Consider the following 16619-nt stretch of genomic DNA (forward strand, 5'->3'; position numbering starts at 1 on the left):
TAAGACACAAATGCTTTTTAAATTGTTTGGACCTAATAGTCTAATAAATGGTATTTCTTTTGGCCTTGGGGCACTGTGAAAAATTTGCTGAGATTCCAAGGGTGCTGTGAACCGAAATTTGGGAACCTCTGACATAGAGCACCAAGTGACAGTGCTTTAAAGGACAGATGACCCCAGATAAGCCAGTCAGAAATGTCATCAATGATTATCTTCAAGAAAATAAACCCACTGGAAGTATGGAGCCCCCAGGCTATTGACTTAGATGTCAATCTTGATATCTTTCAGAAGGTGACACAGTTGGACAAGTGCGGGTGGCTATAGTTTTCTAATCTAAATTAAAATGCAGAAGATGCAGTTAATCAAGCATACTGATTATCCTTTGAGTTTTATTTGAAAACCCAGTAACTCTGTCAGTCTATTAAATTGCGTTAACAAAAGTTTGCAGGTGGTCTTGCCTGGAAATTCTTGAAGAGGAACACATTACAAGAACTTTGAGGTACAATATTCTGGAAGGCCTTGCTAAGTCACGGCTTTCACGATACAGCATCCACATACGTGTTAGCTTTGGCAAGGAGAGAAGGGGTAATGTCTGCTCCGTCTTCAACCAGGGCCCACTTGAGACTGGCTTCCTGTTGTGCATTGTATCTAAAGCAAGAGCCCCGTGCTAGTCTTGCTTTAGCCAATGTAAACAAGCCAGTTTGTAAGTAGGTTTAGATGATTCTTTTTCTTCTAAGCAGAATTCTTTGTTTCCTCCTTGTTTTGACCTCATAGCGATGGCTCAGATACTTAGATGCCATGGTACTCCTTGCTGAACATTATAAAATATTGACATGTAGACATTTCCCATGAACCAGGAACAGTTTGTTAGCAGGACACGTGGCTGTCGTATGTGCAGTGTAAAATCACAACCACCATTCGCTGTATGTTGCAGGGAGAGTTCAGTGGGTGCCGGGCACTGTCCAATTATGCTTTATGGGTGACATCCCAGTTCTTTGCTAATATTTGCCTGCTGCTCTGTTGTACCCACTCCTTTGTTTCTTTGCTCACTGATATTTTTTTTGGGGGGGGGGTGGTAGGTCATGAACTAGTGCTTGTTTCTAGGACCCAAAGGATTAGGAAAATTTGTGGTAGAGAATTTTAAAATGGATAGAACTCTCTAGGAACAACTTGTGTGGCTGTTCGGGAAGAGACCATCACCCTGAATTTGGGTTCAGAGCACTTCCATCCCACTTGCCATTCAGATCTGCAAGAATGCTGCCTTTTGGAGTAGAGTCAAGTACATGGGCATCACGAACCAGATATTTTAAGAGGTCAAAAACCCTACTACTGGGACTTCCCTGGTGGCGCAGTGGTTAAGAATCCGCCTGCCAATGCAGAGGACATGGGTTCGATCCCTGATCCGGGAAGATCCCACAGGCTGCGGGCAACGAAGCCTGTGAGCTGCAACTACTGAGCCCACGTGCCACAACTGCTGAAGCCCACGTGCTGCAGCTCCTGAAGCCCGTGAGCCTAGAGCCTGTGCTCCGCAACAAGAGAAGCCACTGCAATGAGAAGCCTGCGCATCGCAGCAAAGAGTAGCCCCCACTCACCACAACTAGAGAAAGCCTGCGCGCAGCAACGAAGACCCAACGCAACCAAAATAAAACAAAAAACAAAAAAACCCTACTACTGTTTTTTTTTCTTTTTGGATACTATTTAAAAATATCATAGTATGGATAAATCAGATTATTGACCTCTCTGTGGAATTAAAACTTTTTACATGTGAAGTCTTTTGATTTTGTGGGTAATTTTTACCAGGTCCTTTAGAATTGTGTCACTGTTGCCTGCTAGTAGTCGTCTGAAGGTCCGTTAAGGGGCAGGTGGTAAAGGTGGAGTCCAGTGTGAGTGAAGGGCGGAGGACACAGACGGTCACTGGAAGTAGTGACTTTCCTTCATGCAGGCCCGACACGCCAATTGGCACAAATGCCCTGAGTCTGTGTGCTGTTTCCCAAGAGAAAAGATGTGGATTTTAGAAGCAGTTCTGAAGTTTCTTATCCTTTAACAAAAATATTTCATGTTTAGGACTGTTGAAGCAAAGGAGTGGATTTATGAGTGAGAGAAACTGTGACATGTTGGTGCAAAATTCCGCACGTTTCTTCTCAGTGTTTGCGCATTCCCCCTCTGTTGTACAGAGTAATGTATGTTGAAATGGCTCATTTATCAAAAGTAAACAGAGCTGGTTTATATCATTGTGCACTGTGAGAGTGCGTGTTGGGAGAAAGGGATACGTTCCTGGTAAAACTGTCTAAAATGTTTGGAGTTGCAAGAGTTTTGGTGCATGGTATGTGAGCAATGCGTTCACCATCTGTTCTTTCAGCTATAATTGTGCCCTCCACAATATTCATCAAAATCACATTTCAACGAGAAGGTTCTAGAAAAGAAATCAACTTCTTATTGGGTTATGTGATTCTGTTAGATGCCCTTTCCTTAGACATTATGGCACCATAGGTTGAACTCAAGTCTTTTCCAGACTAAATTATTACCACTGGAAAAAGTGTGTCATGTATGGATACCAAGGGGGAAAGGGAGGGGTGGGATGGATTGGGAGATTGGGATTGACACATATACGCTATTGGTACTACGTATAAACTAGATGACTAATGAGAACATCATGTATAGCACAGGGAACTCTACTTAATGCTCTGCAGTGACCTAAATGGGAGGGAAATCCAAAAAGGAGGGAATGTATGCATGTGTGTGGCTGATTCATTTTGCTGTGCAGTAGAAACCAACAGAACATTGTAAAGCAACTATACTCCAATAAAAAATAATTTTAAAAAAAGTGTGTTATCAGGACCATGGAATTTGAGGTTGTCTAAGATGAAATTCATAATTTAAACTTCAGATATGTTTGATCTTAAAGGGAAATGGCTTGGAGTATATTAAATTTTTATATATATCTTTTTAGTTTTAGTATAATCATTTTATTTTCTTGTTTGATTTTACCAGTGGGTATCCAGCCTGTTGTTATGACTTGATATATTGGTCTATCTGAAGACTGGTGATTGAGGGAAATGACTTTGGGTTAAATATAGCACTTACTAATGTAATTGTGTGTGCCATTTTACCATTGTTGGTCCTTTGTTGGTCTTGTACTGGTTTGAAAACAGCTAATCTGGTTGGGTTGTCAATAAGTATTTGGATGAATGAAGTATATCATGACTAACTGGATTATAACTTTTCTTTAAAAGGGCTCAAATTTCTACAAATTTTGGTTTTATCAATATCTTGTTAAGTATGAACACATTTATTCACAAATGGCATGTGATTTGGAACCTCGGTTTAGAGGTGGAGTGTGAGGGCCCACCGAGGGCTGAATTGTGACAAGGTGCAGTGCAGGGCCCCTGGGTTTCCTGGGTACTTGTCACTTTTCACGTCTGGAATTAGCTTGGGTGTTTATCTGCTTTTGAGTTTCAGCCACAGACGTGGAGCTTGCTGCTGTCGGGGCAGCGACCCCCGTGCTCTAGCTGCTCCCAGGGAACCTGGCAGCCTCCCTGGGGCTCGTCCAGCTTGGCTTCCTTTTGGTTCTGCTCCTGTTCCTCCCACCAGGGATGTTTCCTTCTCTTCGGGTTACTTCTGTAAAGCTGCCCACCCTTGAAGACCCCCGCCAGACCTACTTCCTCCGAGAAGCCTCTGGAACCACCCGGCCGGGGCGTTGTTGTCATACAGCCCCTTCCGTGTTGCTCACCTCTCCCTGGGGCCTCTCTGCTGCCCTGTGTACAGTCGTGTGTTTCTGTGTCTTCCACTCGAGTGTCTTCCAGAACCTTAGCCTAGGGCTGCGTTATGGTAGGCCCTCTTTACGTAGCTGTTGTTTTGAGACTCCGTGAATTGTAGAAATATAACTCTGAGGGACTTTGGTCAACTTGCCATGTTTTCTTTTTTTTTTAATAAATTTATTTATTTATTTATTTATTTTTGGCTGTGTTGGGTCTTCGTTTCTGTGCGAGGGCTTTCTCTAGTTGCGCAGAGCGGGGGCAACTCTTCATCATGGTGCACGGGCCTCTCACTGTCGTGGCCTCTCTTGTTGCGGAGCACGGGCTCCAGACACGCAGGCTCAGTAGTTGTGGCTCACGGGCTTAGTCGCTCCGCGGCATGTGGGATCTTCCCAGACCAGGGCTCGAACCCGTGTGCCCTGCATTGGCAGGCAGATTCTCAACCACTGCGCCACCAGGGAAGCCCCTGCCATGTTTTCTTGATATGTTGTATATTTCTTTGAACACTGGCAACTTCTAAGAGAGACTTAAGCCATGGTTAGCTTTTTCACTTACTGATTCTTTCCAGGGTAGAACCCTATCTGTTTATGAGGGTCAAGTCTGGTGCCACAGGATAGCCAAATTGACGGAAAGCAACTGGCTTAGTTTGTTGGCTAAATTGGTTATGAACATAGTTCAACTGAAAGGTAGGTTCTTTAAATGGAATTTCTTTTAAATGGGTTTTCCTGGCACTATGCAATGTTAAGCTCATTAATTCACAAGTTGAAATGTCTTCACTAAAATATGGTTTTCTTTAGCACAGGACTAGCTTTTAATATGTCACAATTGCATTCAAAGGTTGGTTAAAAACCGAAAGTACTGTTGCCAAGCTCCCAAATTGCAGGCTCAGAAATCCCTTTTGAAAGAGGAAGAGTGGGTGTAGGAAGGTAGGCGGGAGTTGTTACCCAGAAGCAACTCTCCTCTCAGGGGCAAGTGGAAAAGGCTTTAGTGCTGCTTTTACCGTTGAAATGATCGCTAAGTTAGACAAAAAGAGTGAGCAAATGACTACAATGGTTATTTCTCTTCCAAAAGTAATTTTTCCTTTTAAGAGGAGACATCAAAGAACATTTCTCCCCCTCTGAAGAAATTACTTCTGGAAGAGTTACTTTTGTTCAGCCTTTCTTGATTTTTGTATTTGTTAAATATCGAGTGTGATTAGGAAATGACTTGATAATATTGCAGATAGTTGGCAAAAAAATAAGACATTTAAAAGTTACCTCTGCTCTTCTGGCGCAGTGATTGGAACCTGGTGAGCGTTGAAACATGGGGTTCTTCCTACTTCTCTCCTAGAGATTTCTTCCTGCTGAGATAAAATTGAAGGCCTGCTAGTGTGGGCTCTTTGGCCCGAACAGGGTTTTATAAAAATAGGGAAGCTTCATAAAATCCGGATTGCTGGCTTCTCTTGAAAAACCATAAGCTGGAGCTCCCTGGGCCTGCGTCTCCTCCAAGCTGCAGTGCACGGCCCCGGGCAGGAGGCCCCACAAGGAGGAGCAGGTGTGCCTTGGGCTAGGGCTGTGGGCAAACCTAAAATTGGTGTACATTTTCACGTGTAAAATGTGACAATGTTGTATTTAATCAGTTACTTGCAAAAGCACTGTTGGTTTACACATGGACTTTTCCCCCCAGGGTTACCTTTTCCTATTAATATTTTTCCCAACTTTCTATTTTGAAAAATTTCTATTAAAAAAAAGTTGAAAAAGGGACTTCCCTGGTGGTCCAGTGGCTAAGGCTCTGCGCTCCCATTGCAGGGGGCCTGGGTTCGATCCCTGGTCAGGGAACTAGATCCCACATGCAGCAACTAAAGATTCTGCATGCTGCAACAAAGATCCTGTGTGCCGCAACTAAGACGCAGCGCGGCCAAATAAATAAATATTTTTAAAAAGCCAACAACAAATGTCATTAAAAAAAAAAGTTGATAAAGTATAGCGAGCACCTGTATACATTTCACCCAGGTAAATTAACACATTTGCTTTATCTCGCTTTTTCACACACACACACCATTTTTTTTTTTTTTCAGAACCATTTGAAAGTAAGCTGCGTATTAACACTCTTGCCCTAAATACTGAAGAATAGACGTTCTCTTACATAACTGTCATCATTATCACACCTGAGAAATTTGACATTGATAGAATAATATTATTTAATATGTAGTACATAGAGCTATTTTTATTCCAATCCAGGAACCAGGACAGCACTGCATTCCATAGTCCTGTCTCTTCAGTTGTCTTTATTCTAGACACTTCCCTGCTTTCTTTGTTCATCTTTCAAGACATGGACAGGTTTTCTTTTTTAAGAGTCCGGGCTGGTTATTTTGTAGAATATTCCATAATTTGGATTTGTCTGATTGCTCCTCATGATTAGCTTTAGTTTGCCATTTGCGTCATGAGGACTTTGTGGGTTTGTGTGTCCTTCCATTGCAACCATTGGATTGTCAGATTGTCCCAAGTTCAATCGTTTGGTTAAGGTGATGTCTACTAGATCTTTCCATTATAGAGGTACCATTGTGCCTTTGTCACTAATGATTGGCAGGACGATAATTTGAGACTGTGGTATCTTCCAACAACTACCTTTCTGTAGCAACCTTTGATGATCCTTGCCTGAATCAGTTATTATAAATTGATGGTTGCAGAATGATGATTTTTCTAATTCTGTCATTCCTTCTATGACTATTAGGTGATCTTTTTCTGTAAAATTTCCTCCCCTGCCCATTTTTCTTGAGTATCAATATATGATTTATAAAGCTTTACCACCTTTTTTCTTTCTGGTGCTCAAATTATCCCGGGATTGGCAAGTGGAACCCCTTCAGGCTGGTTCCCCATCAGTCACTGAGCACTTCCTTGATTTCTGGTAGGAAATACTTCAGACTAACCTTGACCTTTCCTTGCTCCAGACTTGTGATCAGCCATTTCTCCAAGGAGCACAGCTTCCTTTTTAGTAGGGAATGGTATTTAGGAAAGAAGATCTGGATGCCAAGTTTGCTCATTGCAACTGAGGTGTCATCACTTCTAGGCCCTTCCTATGGATAGAGCTAGAACATATATTAATGTTTTTCATAAAATCAGAATGCTGCTATTTTTCAGAGGCTTCAGAAACTTTATAGGTTGTAGTTCATGCTGAAAAACTAGGGTACTGGTATCCTAAGCAGTTTCAGAGACTAAAGTTTTGTCAACTTCTTGCAGTCTTCCTTTTCCTTAACCCTCTAGAAAGTTAGGGTTTTCTATGCTAACTGTACACAGGACTCATTAACCTCACATATCTCTGAAAGATAGGCCAGGGTAAGTGAGCACAGAAGCAAAAAGCTGAATTCATTGGTTTATTTAGGAAGCTTTTATTCCGTATTTCAAAAAATGTTTATTGAACAGTGACTCTCTTCTTACTAGGCATTGAGTAAGGTCCTTGTTCTCCTGGATAATCAAAGAGAAAAAGGACTTGGTCTCTGCCCTGTGGCTGAGTGTCACCCTGCATCTGGTGGCAGGGTGACGGATGTGGAGGGAGGAGGGTAGATGCTTACTAACCACTTTCCACAACGGCAGAGCTTTGGAGAGGAACATACCGATTCCTGTGTTAGTGGCTCGTTAGCCTGGATACCTCAAATGCCATTTGGTTGGGGCATACCGAGGTACAAATGAATGTCTCTGCAAGTATGAGTCTACGTGGAGGGATAATTTTACAGGGAATGGAAAGTTTTTACTATGTTTTAAATTCAGGGCTAGCTTGTGTGGGTAATGCCTTATGCTGACCACTCTATTTCAAGAATTTAAAGATGTGGGTATTTTGAAAATGATACATAATAGGTACTTAAATAGGAGAGATCCGAGCCTAGGTTGTTTCTTGCTAAGTACTTACTCTACCTTTTATGTAACTTAAAAAGAATTGTTTTGTTTGAAGCCCTTGTATTCTCAATTTCTTGATATGTCATAGTGCTGGAATGGACAAAGCCAGTTTTTTTTTTTTAACGTAGTAAAATTTAAAAGTCAGTTTAGACAGTGTCAGTGTGTAGAACAAATGATAGCAATTTTTTTTTCTAGAATTGTGTGTGCAGTACTTAATATTAACAAATTTTAGGGCCTCATGGAGGCCTAAATTATCTATGTTACGATCTCAGCAGCTGAATAAACTTCTTAAATGTTGTTTATTATAATATGCATTAAGAGAATTACCGTGTGATTTATCATCCCATGGTAGGAGTCATGGAATTCAGAATATATTTGAATGGCGGGGAGTACATAAGTATGAAGAATATATTTTCAACTCCCAAAGTAAAAACATTTAAAAAGCAAATGTAATCGGTCACCGTGTGGGTTTTGCCTCCCTTCCTGACCATCTGGTCACATGGTGGCGTTCCCTCCTTCCCTGCAGAAGAGGGCGGGGCTTTCTGTTGGTCCTGGTCTCCCCCCCCAACCCCCGTCGTGCTCTCGGGGCCTGGCTACGTGGCTGGTGCTGAGCAGGGATGTTCCTTGTCACGGCGTCACTGCAGGCCCCCGTTTCCCTCCTCTGCCGGCTGTGGTTCTGTGCTCACACCCCGAGGTATCCTCGAAGTCGCGCTCCTGGGTTCTCTTTCCTGGAAGTGCTCTCCCCTCATCACTGACTATGAACAGCCCTTTCCATGCTTTGAGGCCCGGTGTAAATGCCTCCTCTCCCTGGAAGCCTTCCAAAGCCTCTGTCTCTCTGTTCCTCTAAGCTGTGTGTTTTCTTCTCCTTAAGCCCTTACAGCACTTGCTTATTCTTAGGACACTCTTGTGTATTTCCCTGACACCGTTTCCCGAACTGTCCGCTTCCTCTTCCCCTCCCTCCCATGTTGCCTAGCTTGGTACAGTATAAATATATAGACAGCAGGCGGGCAGCATACATTTTTGAGATTGGGGTAACTTTATAATGTTATGGAGAGAAGATGAGATACCAGAAAACTGAGGATTACTTGGAATGAAATGGTCGTGAACATCCTGGGTGGAGGAATTGCTACGTCACTCTGGTGTTATACGGGGTCTTCTGTGACCGCTCGTGTGATGAGTATACTTACATTCAAATGGTCGAGCCTGTTGAAGGGGAACGTCAGGGAACTTCTCCAAGAAGGCCAACTTTTTTAGTATGATGGTGCTCTGAAACTACTTGCACCTTGTTAGAAGTGCAGTCAGAGCAATCGGTGCCATTTCCACACTTTCATTACTCTTTCAACACCGTAAGTTTCTTCCTTAAATCTGTGCTTGGTTGTCATTAATTTAAGATGGGGTGTCTCAATTCCCCTTGCCCCCGTTTGTACTCCCGCCTAAGAGGGGAGTGGCGTCTGTCAGTCTAACACGACAGCATCTCACGGTACCGTCCCTTATTATAGGGGGAGCAGAACTGCGAGGCAAGCCCTGGGCTTCCTTTTTCAGGTTTCTTCTTACAGCCGGACACTTTGTCATCCCATGCCCTATGGTTTCCTGCTTTTGCACACCTGTGATCCTTTGGATGGCTTAGGTTTGAGTGTGAATCCAACAGTATCTTTAGTTCAGTAATCTTCACAGATTGCTACAGAGCAAACTAAATCTGGTGCCTAAGTACATTTTCTAAAAGTTTGGACGAATTATGTAGCAAGTTTTTTTCTTTCTTTTTTCTAAATTAAGTTTTTTCATTTTGAGATAATGGTAGACTCATAGTATATTAATAACATGTTATTCCCAAGGAATATTATGGAGCGATTCCATGTGCTCTCTACCCATCTTCCCCAAATGGTAACATCCAGGGAAACTGTTGTACATCATCACAACCAGGATATTGACATGATGCAGTCAAGGCACATAACATCTCCCAAGTGTCCCCGTCTTGTTGCCCTATTGTAGTCACACCCACTCCCCTCCCACCCCCCACCCTTCTTTAACCCCTGGCAACCACTCATCTGTTTTCCATTTCTATAATTTTGTGATTTCAAGAATGTTACAGAAATGTTTAAGTTCATAATCCACTTTGATATAATTTTTATGTAAGGTGTGGGGTTATGTTGAGGGGTCGAGGTCTTTTTTTTTTTGCCTATGGGTGTGTAATTTCTCCAGTAATATGTGTGAAAAGGCCATCCTTCTTCCATTGAATTGCTTTTGCAGCTTTGTTAAAAAAAAAAGTCAGTTGGACATGTTTGTGTGGGTCAGCTTGTGGCTCTCTGCTCTGTCCGTTGACCTGTGCGTCTTTCCCTCCACCCGTGCACAAAGCCTGGACTCCTGTAGCCGTGTAGTAAGCTTTCATACCGAGGAGAGGGATGCCTCCCAATGTGGTCTTCTTTTTCAAAATTGTTTTGGCTGTTTTCGTTCTTTCTCCTTTCCATATAAATTTTAAAATCTTGTCTGTAAGCTACAGAAGAAAATCATGCTGTGATTTTGATAGGAATTATGTTAAAACTCTGTATCCATGTGGGGAAAATTGACGTCTTTACTATATTGAGTCTCCCAGTCCATTAACGTTGAATGTCTTTTTCTTTTTAAAATAATGAAAGCTTAAGGTGTAAAGATGAAGATAGCTGTGATGTAACATGTTGCCATGTATTAAGAGATGATTTTATTCCAGGGAGACTGTCAATGACAGACTGCCAGGTTGCATCTTTGTTCAATTCCTTTTTTAAAAATTTTATTCATAGGCCTATGAAAGGAGGTTCCCTACGTGTCCTTTGATTCCGATGTTTGTGGACAGTGACACTGTGAATGAATTCAGGAGTGAAGATGGGGCTATTCATGTTGTAGAAAGGCGCTGCAAGCTGGATATAGATGCCCCTAGACTGCTGAAGAAGGTAACACCTTAAAAAGCAGTCCCCGCAAAACCAAGATGAATTTATGCTTCTAGCTTCTGTTGCTCTTGGGTGTTATTAACCCATCTTCTTTCTGTTTCTGTTTTAAAGATTGCAGGAGTCGATTATGTTTATTTTATCCAGAAAAACTCACTGAACTCTCGGGAACGTACTTTGCACATTGAGGCCCGTAATGAAACATTTTCTAACCGCGTCATCATCAACGAGCACTGCTGCTACAGCGTGAGTAACCCGGCGCTCGGGCAGAGGCGCGGAGCGTGCTGGCGCGGAGCTTCTGAGAGTTGTTGGGCCGCTGCTTGAAGCAGTGCGCGAGGGCTGCCTTTGTCTGAGAGGGCAGCTCTGCGTCACGTAAAGCCCCTGGCTTCTGATGAGCGGAGCGGCAGCGTGGCAGGTGTGGTGGTGTCGCACTTCAGGCGGCCGAGTGATGGCCTGATTTCTTCTTTAATACTGATATGCCACGTCTTTTCTGGCCGCTCTAACACTTTAGAAATGTGTATTGAGGGACCCAGGCTACCGTGTCCCCCGAAGATTGGAGCCGAGTGTGTTTATCTGCCCCCCGTCTTCACTGCTCACCACCCTGTTTCAAGAACTTCTCTGACCAGATTATTGGAAAAACCTAATAGGTCTCTCCGCTTCCACCCTTACTTTCCTACAATGTATCCTCGACACTGAATCCAAAGTGATCCATTTAAAGTATGTCAGATCATGTCATGCTTTCTTTGGGCTCAAACCCCTGCAGTGTCTCTGCATTTCACTCAGAGGAAAAGCCCGGAGGCGTGGCAGTGGCTTACGAGGCCCTGTTTTCTCTTAATCTCTCCTCTGCTGTCCTGCCTGCCTTGGGCACAGCCTGCCCGCTGTCTCGCTGTCTGTGATCGTGTAGGCGAACTCCCCGAAGGACCTCTGCTCCTTCTGCCCCCAGACCTCCGCTTGCCTCCCGTCCTTACCTCCTCCAGGCTTCGCCCAGATCTCGCCTTCTCGATGAGGCCAGCCCTGAGCGCCCTGTTCAGCTCTGTAACCTGCCCTCCGCTCCTTTTAACCCTGCGCCAACTCTCCTTTTTTCCATAGTGCTTGTCTTCCAACAGTGATATAATTTCTTGCCTGTTATGTTTATGGCCAGTTGTCAGTCTCCTCCTGCTAGACTGTAAGCTTCACAAGGCAGGGATCTTGGTTTTGTTCATGATGGAGAACATGGCTTGATAAATATGGTGAATGAATGAATAAATGAATGACTGAACCAAGAATGAAAATGAAGCTCTCCTTTTAATAGTCATTTTTAGACAATTTTAGAAACATTATTTGAGCCTTTTCATGATTTTGAACCTCTCTGTGTAATTTTTCCATCCGCTGTTTTCATGATAATACCATCGTTAGTAAAATAAGTGTTTTTCCTGGGTACCAGTTGACGGAGGAGCAAATGATATTCTCACTTGTCAGTATAATCAGTGGGAATACTTTCTCTTTTACCTGCAGGTTCACCCTGAAAATGAAGATTGGACCTGTTTTGAACAGTCTGCAAGTTTAGATATTAAATCTTTCTTTGGTTTTGAAAGTACAGTGGAAAAAATTGCAATGAAACAGTATACCAGCAACATTAAAAAAGTGAGTCTGTCTTGGGATTTTAAGGAAGGGGGTGGGCGGGAGTCTCTTCGGGAGGCTGGGGATGGGTTAGTCAGGGCTCCCGGGGGTGGAAGGGGTGGGCGGGGCTGCAGGTGACGCTGGTCGCTGGGGGACGGAGGAGGAGGGGTCTGCGGGCACTGGCCTGGCGCCCCCTGTCCGGACTTTCTGGGAAAGGTGAGCGCTGCAGTCAGGCCAGGTAGCAGCCCCCAGCAGCCCCGGTGCCGGCAGGGCCCTGCTGGTGAAGGCGCTGCTGCCCTGAAGAGGCACTTCACGGGGTCTGTCGGGTCCCAGGCGCTGAGAGGTGAGGTCCTCTTCCTTGGACGACTTCCCTTCCTTCTCGATTTTATGCTGCTGCTCATGATTGTGGCAGTTGGGTTGCGAAATGTATCCGTATGGGATTAGGAGTGCTTTCTGAAGGCTTGTTTTAAATGATACTGGAAAGCATTTGGATTGAGACACAAAGCACATGTTGAGTACCAGTGTGGTAAATCAGTGCCTTTAACTAGTTATATAAAAAAATTCCATCTTAGATATGATTTGCTAGACCTTTAGAGAAGAGGAAGTAAGATTATGAAAAAAAAAACAAAAACAAACCCACAAAGGCATTTGGCTTTTCTTTTTCCTGTTTATGTAACTCAGTTTTTATCACGGTTTTAAAAACCCGTGAGGGATGAATAATTTGAAAGCTCAGTATATACTAACTTTAAAACCGGTTTTGCTTCAAAGGGAAAAGAGATCATTGAGTACTACCTTCGTCAGCTAGAAGAAGAAGGCATCACGTTTGTGCCCCGCTGGACTCCACCTTCCCTTGCACCCGCTTCAGAGATGTCCTCATCCTGCAAGAAACCAGCAGCGCCGTTGGCTGTAGTGGTCCCCGACCCTGCGCTAAAGGAAGGGCTGAGCAGCGAGCCCCTCAGCACTCCGAGCGGGGCGCCCGAGCCCGCCGTGGGGACCCCTGACGGTGGGTCTGAGAGAGGCTTCGCTCTGAGAGCAAGACTCCAGGCTTACCTCGAGCCATTGCCTCTCAGGACACTTAGAGGTCACACGAGCAGGAAATTGATCTCGTTACTGTCCCCTTTCCTCTGGCTTATACAACACATTGATTTTATTTTTCTCTTAGAATGAAGAAACTTCCTTCTAAGAAAAAAATAAGTTTTTCTTATTTTTATGAGTTTTTAAGAAATGGGCAGGAAGGGGCGTATCAAGTTATTCTTTTATTGAGACCAGGAAATGTTTTTCATTTTAGTTGAAGGTATCTTCAGGGAATTGTAAGGTAGGAACTGATCTTTTTAACACAATTATATCATCACCAAACACATTTTAGGCTTACTAGATTCAAGGCACCGTTCTGAGCACTTTATGAATGTTCACGCATTTCATAATCGTTCCTTTTAGGTAGGAAATGCTTACCGTCCTCATGTTATACGTGAGTTAACTAAGGCTCAGTGGCAGGCTCCACCATGCTCTGCCGCCTCTCTTGTGCGTTATGCCCGTGCGCGCGTGCACACATACGCGCACATGCCCCTTTTTTATTTCTCAACCTTGTGCCCATGGTAAAATAAGAAAATACAAGAAAATTCTGCCCTCATAAGTTTTGTTGAATTATTGGCATTTATCTTTCATACGTTCTTCTCTGTGGCTCAACTGTGCCCTTGGTTACTTTTCAACAGGTGGCAGGTGGCAGGTATTTTAGTTGGTTTGGCAATATGTTTTATTTTTCACTTTGGGAATTTTTCTTTGCTATGCTTAATTTGAAATCTCATTCTTCCAGTTTATGTTACCTTATGAGGACGATTTCTCGTGTTCTTGAACGTACAAAATAGGTCTAGATCCACTTGTTTGTTTTATTTCATAGTTTTATATGATGTGCGTCCTCCTTATGTAACTTTGAATTAAATATCATTAAATATCTGTTAACACCCGTCATTCTGTCATGAATAGAGTTGATAGTTTGCAAACAGAGGTGATCTGGTGGCAGTTGGGGGATGTAAAGGAATCGGCACGTTTCTGTGTGGCTCCGGCAGTGATTGGGCTTAAAGACTGTCATTGGGGGTCTCTAGGGTGGCTGGTTAGAGTCTCCCGTCCCTGTGGTCCAGTCACCTCTGAGGCTCCGGGACCACACAGGAACGTCACCAAGCAGGAGGACTTTGGAAGCCTTCGAGCTCCAGTGTTCTTTGTTGTAAATGATGTCCTGAAATTTATATTCCAGACAAACTAGACGCAGACTACATCAAGAGATACCTGGGTGACCTGACTCCGCTGCAGGAGAGCTGCCTGATCCGGCTTCGCCAGTGGCTCCAGGAGACCCACAAGGGCAAAGTGAGAATTCGCACTCGTGTGCAGGGCCACTGTTGTGAAACCTCGGAGCCCTGGTCCTGTCCATAGTGACTGGGAGTAAATGTGCCCGATTGCCATAGCTGGGAATGTCCCTTCCAGTCTAAAAGTCATTGAATCCGTATCCCTGGGTGTGGCATCCGAGTCCTTCGTGGCAAGTTATGATGCCCTACTGTGTATAATTAGCTGCACTTTTGTAGATGTTACAGAGAGTGGACTTGCTGAAAAACAATTGTATGTCAAGTTGCAAAGCAATACTGTATTCCAAGTATTCATACATTTTAATTTTCAGAAGGTTTGGAAGTGGTTCACAGGTTATTCAGAGGTTAGAACTGCTTGGGCTTTGATTTTGAGGTTTTTGGTGAGCAGCCTCATAAGGAGTTAGGTTTTTGTGATCCTCCAACTGATGGCGACTAGTGTGGAGCAGAGGCAGATTTGTGTGTCAGGTAGTTACTCACTTGCTGGCTTGCTCTCTAAGTCTGTCAGTCTTGGTCACTAGCGCCCAACATCTGAGGACCGTTTGTATTAGTTATCGAGAACACAACCCCTGTGGTAAGAGCTGCCATTTGTTGTGTGCTGACCGTGCACTAGACTCTGTTTTAAGATCTTAATTAGATCCTCCCAGCAGCCCTATGAGGTGGTGCTATTTTTATCACCCCTGTGGTACACACGGAGAAGTTCAGTCACTTGCCCAGGGCCTGACGTCTAGTGAGTGGTGGGCTGGGGTTTGAAGCCAGGCCTTTTGGTTCTGGAACCGACACTCCTAGCCACTTCCTTGTAACGGTGGTCCTTTCTAAGAGAAGGTGATGCCATCTCAGTGCTTTATTTTCCCAGGAGTGGGGTAGTTAGGGGGTGCCAACCACACGCCCCCTCATCTGTGCGCCAGCAGCATGCGGCAGTGAGTGCGTGGCCGGGGTCAAGGGCAGCCAGTCCACGGGAGACCCACACACAGCCTTGGCCTTGTGTTTTACTCAGGGAAGCCGACCTGTCAAACTTGTCGATTGCCAGGAGCGGAACCTGGAGAAGGTTCCTGTGTGTCAGGACACCAGCACCACTACCAAAACCAGCAACACTGTTTTGTATTCTGGGTTTTTATTCACGTGTAATATATACACAGAAAAACGCACAGATCATAATAACTCGTAGGTTAGCTCAGTGAATTGAAGCATCTGGTGTTTAAGAAATTACTTATACCTTCACTCTACTTTGCTGAAACTATAATGGGAGTAGCATGAAGATTATTCAGACTAATCATGCTGATTTTCTAAAGCATTAAGGAATGTGTTTCTGGTAATGGCTAATTTTACATAGTGCGATAGTGCAGCTCGCTGTTGATAAGAAGTGAGACTTTCAGAGTCTTATTCCGTTGGTAACTTGGTTTTTCCCCTTAGCAGCTTTTAACATTGCTTAGAAACATCACTTTCTCTCAACAGATCCCGAAAGATGAGCATATTCTCCGGTTCTTGCGCGCCCGGGACTTCAACATAGACAAAGCCAGAGAGACCATGTGTCAGTCCCTGACCTGGCGGAAGCAGCACCAGGTGGACTACATCCTCGACACCTGGCAGCCCCCCCAGGTCCTTCAGGACTACTACGCGGGGGGCTGGCACCATCACGACAAAGGTAGCCGGGGACTTGGCGTCAGGACCCGCGTAGAGACAGGCGGGCCCCTGGGCGCGCTGTCCCGCCCTCCCCCGGCTTGAGCAAGTGGAGGCCCGGTTCGTCACCGCCCCCCCTGGGGAACGCCCCGTAGAGCGGAGGGAAGGGCCTGAGGCTGCTGCTAGCTCACCCCTCTCGCTGCCCTCGGGCAGCTTGCTCCACTGCGTTCCTTAGTTGCGTGGAGTTTGCCTTTATTTAAAACACTTTGAAGGCAGAGGTTTTTCAGGAGCACAGTGCTGGTGAAGGTACTTTCCAGTGACTTAACCCCTGCAGTATCTGTAAAAACGTGGAGCCAGGTTTTGTACATCAGAATTTCAGCTCTACCTGGAGAGTGAACGAAACTTAAACCACGAACAGTGATCCCTAAAATGAACGATTAGGTGTGCGTGGGTTGGTCGGATTACCCGACCACGGCGCCCTGCGGGACAGCCTGCACCGTCGAA

General features: G+C 44.5%; 1 protein-coding gene across 3 annotated transcripts in view; it reads left to right on the plus strand.

Annotated features, from left to right (window-relative positions):
- SEC14L1 (SEC14 like lipid binding 1) overlaps positions 1-16619 on the plus strand; it is a 52754-nt gene that overhangs the window by 24746 nt on the left and 11389 nt on the right. For all 3 annotated transcript variants that reach the window (XM_059907107.1, XM_059907106.1, XM_059907108.1), the window contains 6 exons: positions 10399-10548; positions 10657-10788; positions 12037-12165; positions 12910-13144; positions 14393-14502; positions 15951-16140. In XM_059907107.1, coding sequence (XP_059763090.1) covers positions 10399-10548; positions 10657-10788; positions 12037-12165; positions 12910-13144; positions 14393-14502; positions 15951-16140 — 946 coding nt within the window. The remainder of the gene's footprint in view (positions 1-10398; positions 10549-10656; positions 10789-12036; positions 12166-12909; positions 13145-14392; positions 14503-15950; positions 16141-16619) is intronic.

The sequence above is a fragment of the Balaenoptera ricei genome, chromosome 20 (assembly GCF_028023285.1).
Source record: "Balaenoptera ricei isolate mBalRic1 chromosome 20, mBalRic1.hap2, whole genome shotgun sequence".
NCBI lineage: Eukaryota > Metazoa > Chordata > Mammalia > Artiodactyla > Balaenopteridae > Balaenoptera > Balaenoptera ricei.